This window comes from Orbicella franksi, chromosome 15 (genome assembly GCF_964199315.1).
Source record: "Orbicella franksi chromosome 15, jaOrbFran1.1, whole genome shotgun sequence".
Lineage (NCBI taxonomy): Eukaryota > Metazoa > Cnidaria > Anthozoa > Scleractinia > Merulinidae > Orbicella > Orbicella franksi.
The window spans coordinates 9,876,144-9,885,138 of NC_138159.1; the positions used below are offsets into that span (position 1 = coordinate 9,876,144).

The following is an 8,995-nucleotide window of genomic DNA, read 5'->3' on the forward strand; positions in this document are numbered from 1 at the left end:
TAAGTGTTGATATTTGTCATCATCGCAATGTACCAGCAATGTTTGTATTGCAATCTAGTTGTTTACATCATGACGCCACTTTTCATGACTGCATTAAAGAAACTTCGATCACCTAGCTAAAGCAACGAAACATAAGAAAGTAAACAGAAATTGATTCCACATACCCTGATTAGTGACTGACGTGTGAAAGTGACTTTCTCGCCACGGAACAGATTAGCGGTGTTGAATGTTTAGCGCCAAACGAGACCTGAATTTTAAATTGGGATATTTCGACCGATTGACTCGGCAAAATTTTTTAACCTGCTAAAGAATCATTGGAATAACAATTTGAACGAATCAATATGTAATTACTTTGGTCCTGCTTTCAACATGCGCTTTGACAGGTATTTGTTCCAAAGAACGAGGCAAAAAATATGTCTTTACTTCGAATTCGAATTGGATATTTACCCGCGCAGATAAATTTTCAGACGTTCCTTTAAAAGATTCTTCTCAAGTAAAGATATGTCAGCTCATTTAAAGCGAATTAAGCGTAACGATGTCACTTCAACCCGTTGGACTGAATAATTGGGTACCATTGAGAATCTGCAACACCCGTCAAATCTTGCGGGTCAAATTAAGAGTTCATTTAGTGATCACAGTGGAACCTGCCTTACGGTCACCTCGTTCAGTTACGGCCACTTTTATTTTTTTCACGGCGAAACGCCCATATATGTTCTTCTAAGAAAACCCCGTTAACACGGCTAACGGTCACATTCTCAAATCCCAACCTGTGTAATCCTTTAAAATTTTACCCCGTTAGCACGCCACTTGAACCAAATACGCATTTTTGAAAATTGACAATAGACCAAACAAACAAATATTGAGAAACAATAACGAGCGCTACTCTTTTTGCAATTGTGATATCACTGTCAAAAAGTCAGTTAAAATGGACAAGCCATGAAATTTGACCCCGCCCCGATTTCAAATACGGCCACCCTGTTATGGTACGGCTAAAATTTCGTGGCTCGTTGGTGACCGTACTGACGGGGGTTCCACTCTAGTTATTAAGTATCTCTTGTGTGGGGCGCACGAGAGAGATGATCTGGTGGGCTCGTGATAAGGGTGTGTAAGTTCCCGCCCACCCTACGCCGGAGAAATTTGAAAATGGTGTTTTCACTCTGATACAACAACAACAACAACAGTTTATTTCTACTACTGTAAACAACTAAAAGAATTTACAAGATTATAATTATAAATAAGTAAATAAACAGTACAGTACATACAGTAGTGGGACACCCAAAATAACTAAAAAGCTAAACTAGTTGGGTGACCGTAATTATAATTATTAAAAATGTGAGAGTCAGGAAAGAGGCACAACAAATACATTGGTACACATAAATGTCATAAACTTGGTACAAGATTAAATATACAAAACAAAACAAAATAAAGAGATATAAACCATCAAAATATCAGTAAAGATTAATAGAGACTAATGAAATGTGAAGTTAGTTCTTTAACGTTCTTCTTTTTTCTTTGATAACGTATCAAATGTTTTCCATCCATACTACGTCCATACTTAACCGTGGTTTCACACCCAATTCATCGAAAAACACGACTCATTTTCTCATTTTTGTTTTTCAATGTAAATCCACAGTTACAATTCATACTAACGGGATTGGCTAACCTGTTTAAAAAGCCAACAGAAAGTTGACATAAAGCTGTCAAAAATATGTCAAAACCATCAAAAACTTAGCGAGTTGCAAAAGTTCGCTTCACGCTTCGCTGAAATTGTCCACAAATGTCCTTCATTTTGAAGACTCAATAAAATGTCGGCGTCGTTTCAAGCTATTTGTTATTTGGATTCTCTTGAACAAGGGAGAACCAGCGACTGAATATAAATGACACCGATGATGGCTCCCGTAAACAGTACCTGGGTTTGCTTACTTTGCTGGCTTTGCTGTGTGGTGGAAATTCAAGCGAGTTTTGTTATCTGGATGAACTGTACGGTAATGAACTTGTGTTCTTACTCAGTTTTGTCTCTTCAAACAACAGTGATGTAGAAACTGCAGAGCAATTTATCCTACTTTACACAAGGTATGTTTGTGATTTCTCTGGTTTAACCAACTTCTTCCAGAAACTCTGGAAACTAGGAAAACATTTAAGCTTATATCGTACTTCGTTTTCCTCACGTTGCTTTCTTGCTTTTGACACACGATGAATTCTTGATGCTTTCCACTGAAAGAAGTTACGCCTCAAGAGTCTGTTTGCTTATTACAAAGGTCAATTGTCGGGCAGTTCATCCAGAAAAAGTTGTTTTCTTGACCGCCTGTTTGCTTGTTGTTGGCTTCTGAGAAAGTTGTGAACTTCTTCATTTATGAAGAGTGTTGACTTTCTTTCTGTGCTTTCGCAGTGAGTTGGCGACCGAAGTAGTTTTGCATCGGACTGTTCGCCTGGATAGCAAAATTTGTTCTCGGAATGTTTCAGAAATGTTCACTTTCATCATTCATTTTTACAGCAAAAAAAATTGTTTTTGTTATTAACTTGTATCGATTTTGCCGAACGCGTTGCTTGTGGGGCCGTACGCATTTCTAGTAGAGCGGTACGTGTTTTTCCGGCCCTATCACTTCGACTCGTACGGCCCTCATACGGGACCTTTATTCTTATGATTTTCCAAGAAAATTGCGTGCAGGCCCGTACGGGTCATATGATAATATAGCTATTTATAATTTATGTGTCATACTGTAGTTTGGATAATACTTGTCAAGATTACAAACTTTTCATGACAGCCTGGATGTTAATTACTATTATGAACCAGCAAAAAAAAAAAAAAAAAAAAATTAGGAAAAATGGCAGCACATTTAAAGACGCTTTGCTAAATGCGCGACGCTACTTCAACATTTCTACTAAACTGACAATTTCATTCAGTGAATCTCTTCCTGAGTTTTTTCACAGTCACAAGATTTAATACAAGAGAAGATAAATATGAACCGTGATTACGTTAATATTTTCAGAGCCTTCCTTGAAATTAAACTTACGTCATTTTAATACCTTATCTGTTCCAGATAAGTCAGAGACTAATGTGATTTTAAGCGTACCACGCATACACATCAACACATGTTATTCCCTTGTTGTTGCGTTCACTACAATCGATCCAATCCTGTCCGTACCATATCCGCAACACCTGATTGCGTGACACTGACACCTTATTAGGAAGATCGCCGAAAACGAACTCTGGAGATGTGTGGGTAGTTCCATTAAGCCTGTAAAACAATTTTTTGTTGTTACAGTCACCGTTTGCTTTCAAGTCTCCAGCAGGTGGCAGAATGGCTTCTTTCTTTGCATTGGTAATGATAGTCAGTAAGCCGTTTTTGCCATACGCTAGCTTGTTTCTGCAGCCCCAGTAGGATTTGCTATTTGGGAAGCATTCGATCGAACCCGACTTGTGGACGAGCTTCATTGTCTTGAGGAGTCCACTCTTTGTGATGTCAAAGGCACCATGCTGGTTATCTCGTGCTCCAAAGCAAACAGGATCTGTGTTTATCTTCTGCCAGTTCTCTAACATGTATTTCAATGATAGGCATCAGAAATAAAAAAAGAAAACTAAAAACAAATAAATAAATAAGTCATAAGTAATAATAATAATAATAATTAATAATTAATAAAACACCTTTTGGAGACAACGAAACTATAAATCAACAAGACTGCTAGCCCCAAAATTAATTGGTTGATAGATTAATCGATTAATCCCTTAATTATCTTTATGGAGGGGATACAATTTATTTTGAGCTACGTAACCAATAAATTAACATGTCGTACCTTCACAGCGAGCCAGGATTGTCTGATCATTCCCATCAGAGTATATCCAGTAATCTCCGTTAACCATCTCATTTCCTTCACTGGCCTTGATCTCACTGCACGATTCAGCAGGAAGCTCTTGAATGGAGCCAAGAGGGACTGCATGATATAGATGGAAACACTTTAAAAAAGATTTTTTTTCAAGATCGTGCAGAAGTAGTTTATTTTTTATTCAAATGTTAGCAAGAAGAAAACAGATGCACTTTGTAGTTTAGTAAACATATCATATTCCCTCGCAGAGCTCCAATAGTCCACGTTCGATATATCAAAATTCAAACATGGGACCGAGCTGTCTGCCAAACTTCTATTTTTGGTCTTAGTTGTTTGTCTGTTTTGTATTTTTTTTTCCATTATCAATAACTAATTTTTTTTGGATCAAAGTCTCTTATGCGAATAACCAGACAGTGGAATCTTACAATAATTACAAACTCAAAGTCCTTTTAACATTTTGATATATCGAACATATACTGATTGCCGTGCACACTTTTCTCGTGCAAACGAGAGCGTTAGTGCGAGGCTGCTATTCTTGATCAGAGATAACTTGACCATCACTTGGATGCGCCAAATTCTTTTAACCTCGCTCCTTTTCGTCCATATGTATCGCAACAATGTTTTGACAAAGAAATAAAATTAAACTTCTTCATCTAACTCATTAAAGTTCATAGGTGCCTTATTGCTTCCTCGAATGGTAGTGAGAACTCTCGACTGCGATGTGTGCTCCTTGTTATCACTCTGGGGAACTTCAACAATTTTCATCTTAATTGCTCAATCTTCTCTTAAGTCTAAAATAGAACGAAAGGATGCAACTGTTGGCCTAGAATGCTAATCATATGCACATTGTGTTTAATGTATTCTTCTTAATTGATTGAGTTAATTTTGGGCGAATGTATAAGTACGTTGCTCTTGGGATTTTGTGTTCGAGTGCTTTGTTTCGAAGGCAGAGCCTATAACGAGACTGCTGAAACCAAGAGGGAAAAATCTCATCTTGACTACTCCCCAATCTCCTCCCAGCTTCCATTGAAAGGTTCACCGCCAAAACAAATTGCTTGAAGCCAAAACACAGGTTAGCATTCAAAATGGCTGCATTGGTAAAAGAGAGACAAACAAGAAAGAAGAATTGAAGTGTACCTCTGTTTTTTGCCAGTTTCATGTAGAACCTTGTCTGATCCGGCTTGAAATCTTCAGGTCTTGCTTCTTTGGTTCTATTGTTCAGTTCGCAGAGGTTTTGACCAATAACGAAATTGTGGCTTTGACAGGTGACTTCTTCGGCACACCTGAAATAGCAGCTTTCATGCCATTCAATCTTGTACGTTTTAAAGGTGTGGCCTCTGAGGAACATTCCTCTAATGGAGTATTCCGCTGCCGGTTGACACTGGGCAGCAGCTTGAAATACACCAATCCGGGACATCAGGAACGCAATTGAGAGCCAGAACTTGGGATTCATATTTAATTGAATGCGTCACGCAGTGCCTTTTAATTGCTACAAAAGAAATAAAAACGTTTAAAACGACGTGTTAGTGACAGTTATTAACACTACTATGGAAATTTACTTCTCTGAAAAATCGAAGGTCCCGGCCATGCTGTCATCGTTACCTCCTTAGTTAATTTAAAAATTCATATTTTTAACGTGATCACTTTGGCACGGTGGAACTTGACCAAAGTAACAAAGAGACTCTTAATTAAGGTTAGTGAGCCGATGGAGATTCTAAAAATTGATAGAAAACATTTTGTAGAAAATTCGTTGTCTTTTTCTACCTTTATTTTTGAGGCAGAAACTAAAACAGCCTGGTGCCAGGGGTTCCTTCCGTTAGTTTCTCATTTTATTTCTGCTAGCTGATAAAAGTATTAACGACGTTACGTCGCAAGAAGGGAATTTCGTCTTCTTGTGCCTAAACTCGCTCAATTATAACACTGTTTCACTTACACTACTTGCAACCTCGCTAAGGGTGATGATTACGCCACCACTTCTGAATTTAAAAAAAATCTTGCCGATGTCCTCAAAAAATTAGTGGTAAAAGTAAATTGTTCTTTGGGTTTTAAAGAGACGGCAGAAAACTATTTCTTCAAGTGCGTATTTTTTCTTTCTTTCTTTTTGTTTTTTGAATTAATTACAATCCATCGTCACTCGTCCGACAATGTTTTTGTTTTCAATGTGGTCTAATTTGCTCTTGATTAACAAGATTTAGCCATTCATAGCTATCGTTCAAAAGGAAGCACGAGGAATTCACGTTTCAGAAATCAAACCAACTTTTCGCAAGACTGGCAAAACGCAAAAATTGCTCTCAGCAAACGAAATTTTAAATTTGATAACCTACAGGCGCAAATTTAGTGTTGTAAAAGAATTGTACAAATATGCATATCGTTGCTAAGCTTATTTCCACCGCGGAATTCAAAAAGGACTGATTCGCGAAGTCCTCTGTATTGGAAGCCGAAAAATAGGTTAACAAATTGATCTTAATATGTTACACTCCTACCTCCGCTGTTGAGACATCATCTTTATTTACTCCTCTTTGTTACTTAATTTGCTTCTATGGGGATTTACTTGTTGTTAAACGGATGACATTTGAACGACTGGAACTGGAAATACTTCACCTGTCTTTATTGCTCTTGTTCTTCCTGCTTGATTTTGATAGCTTTTATTTTAAACATCAGGTCAACAATGCATTGAAAAAAAAAAAAACCGAGTACCCTCACTCTGTAGTCGACTGAAAAGTCTTCGAGAACTTTAACTGATCTTCCCCTTCTCTTCTCGCTTACCAATGTTAACATTTGTTCATTCGGAAACGTTTTCCGCTTTGTATTCAACATTTATCCAACGCTATTGCTATGCACTTCTTTTTCTGGAAGACGGCAGGTAAAATTCTATAAGCGACAATTCTAGTGTCATCTTGCGATTCTTGTGACGAATTATGTTTAGATTCAATCGCTGGAAGTACGAGAGCGACCAAAAAAGCTTTGTCAGCCCTCTCAACTAGTGTTGGTTAATTTAACGTTTTTCTGACAAATTTCCTTCCATTGCAAGCATAGATATCCTTATTTGAGCTAACAAAAGTGAAAGCAAAAGTGCAACACACCTATTCGGCATAACAATGCCTGCATTAACTCTTTCGAATCGAAGAGAAGCTTTCCTTTGCAAGTCTGGAAGTTTCTTCAGACGTTTGTTGCAAAAGTTTCATGGCCAATCTAAAGATGTCTTAGTTTTCAGCTGTCAATGAAAGTCTATTCAGTTTATATTTCACTATTGAAGCCTGTTGTTTTGCAAGAAGGGAAATTCGTCTTCCTGTGCCCAAACAAGTTCACTCAATTATTGACATAGTTTTACAAACATTATTTGTAACCACGCTAAGGGGATGATTACGCCACCGTTAATATTTAACTTCTGTCATGCAAAACTTATTGGTAATAGTGTATTGTTCCTGGGACTCAAGAGATGAGAAATCGAAATTTTCCCAGGCGCAGTTATATTATCTTTGATTTTTAAATCAAAAATGGATTATTGCTCCAATCTTATCGACGAGGCTGGAAGCGATAACAAGTCCCTTTTTCGCACCATCGACCGCCTTCTCCACAGGAAGCCCGAGAAGTGTCTTCCGTCTTGTTCCTCTGCTACAGAACTTGCCAATAATTTTATCACTTTCTTCGAAAATAAAATTATCAATATAAGATGTAAACTCGAAGCTGCCGAAATGCCTGATCTCTTCTGTACTTTGGATAAATTAACGCTTGACTGTCTGTTAAATGCCTTCTCACCTACTTCAATCGTTGAACTTTCGGAAGTTGCACGCACTGTTGTGTCTAAGTCTTGTAGCCTGGACCCTTTGCCTGCCGTCTTGTTAAAAGAAAATTTTGATATGCTTCTACCTACGCTTTGCAGGATTGTAAACTTGTCCCTGAAATCTGGATATGTGCCTCCTTCACTAGAAACCGCCGTCTTACTGCCACTACTCAAGAAACCATCCTTGGACCACGAAATCCTTAGTAATTATAGGCCTATCTCAAATCTCAAGGTCATTTCAAAAATCATCGAAAAAGTTGTTGCAGTACGTCTTCAGGACTACTTGGAATCCAACCAACTTAATGAACCGCTACAATCAGCCTACAAGCCATTTCATAGCTGTGAAACCGCTCTTGTACGTGTACACAATGATATTTTGCGTGCCATTGACGATCGTCACTGTGTTATACTCCTGCCACTTGATCTATCTGCTGCTTTTGACACTGTTGATCACGACATTCTTCTAACAAGACTGAAATCCAAGTTTTCAATCTGTGGCACTGCCCTTGAATGGTTTCGTTCCTATCTTACAAACCGCACACAATTTACCTTAATCGATGGAAAAAAATCACAGTCTCATGAGCTTAAATGTGGAGTCCCCCGAGGTTCGGTCCTAGGGCCTATCCTGTACTTACTTTATACTGCACCACTGGCTGACATTCTACGGTACCACGAAATGCAATTTCACTTCTACGCTGACGATACTCAGTTATATATCTCTTTTTCAACAAACAACGACGTCGAATTAACTAATACAGTTGGAAAAATTGAGGAATGTTTGTCTGATCTTGACAAGTGGATGTCTCTTAACAAGCTAAAACTGAATAAGGACAGGACGGAACTTCTTTATCTATGCTCGAAACACAACCCGCAGCAGTCTCTACCACCAATCCGTTTTGGTCAAGACATAATTCAGCCATCTCAATTTGCTAGAAACATCGGTGTGATATTTGACAGTACCATGACTATGCTTCCGCACATCAGTTCTATTTGTAAATCAGCTTCTTATCATCTGCGCAACATCTCCCGGATGAGGAAATTCTTATCTACGAAAACCACCGAGATCCTGGTCCATGCTTTTGTGTCTTCCAAACTCGACCACTGCAACTCTCTTTTGTACAATGTACCGAAGTGTGCTTTAAAAAAGCTCCAGTCTGTTAAAAACGCCGCTGCCCGACTTATCACCTGTTCCCGAAAGTACGACCACATCACTCCAATACTGAAAGAATTACACTGGCTTCCTGTTTCTGATCGCATTAAATTCAAGATTATATTACTTACCTTTAAGGCTCTTCATCAACAATGTCCTGTCTAAATTCAAGATCTAGTAACGTACTACCAACCTTCCAGAATCCTCCGATCATCACACTTACTACTTCTTAACCC

At 38.2% G+C, this 8,995-nt stretch overlaps 1 protein-coding gene across 1 annotated transcript; it reads right to left on the reverse strand.

Annotated features, from left to right (window-relative positions):
- Positions 1–2,806: 2,806 nt before the first annotated feature.
- LOC145470460 (uncharacterized) lies at positions 2,807–5,912 on the reverse strand. The gene is made up of 3 exons (XM_081454276.1): positions 4,963–5,912; positions 3,796–3,933; positions 2,807–3,534 (listed from the first exon to the last, which is right to left on the reverse strand). Exons 1-3 carry the CDS (start codon positions 5,276–5,278, stop codon positions 3,065–3,067), a joined length of 924 nt encoding a protein of 307 aa, XP_081310402.1. The 5' UTR covers positions 5,279–5,912; the 3' UTR covers positions 2,807–3,064.
- Between the last annotated feature and the right edge of the window lie 3,083 nt (positions 5,913–8,995).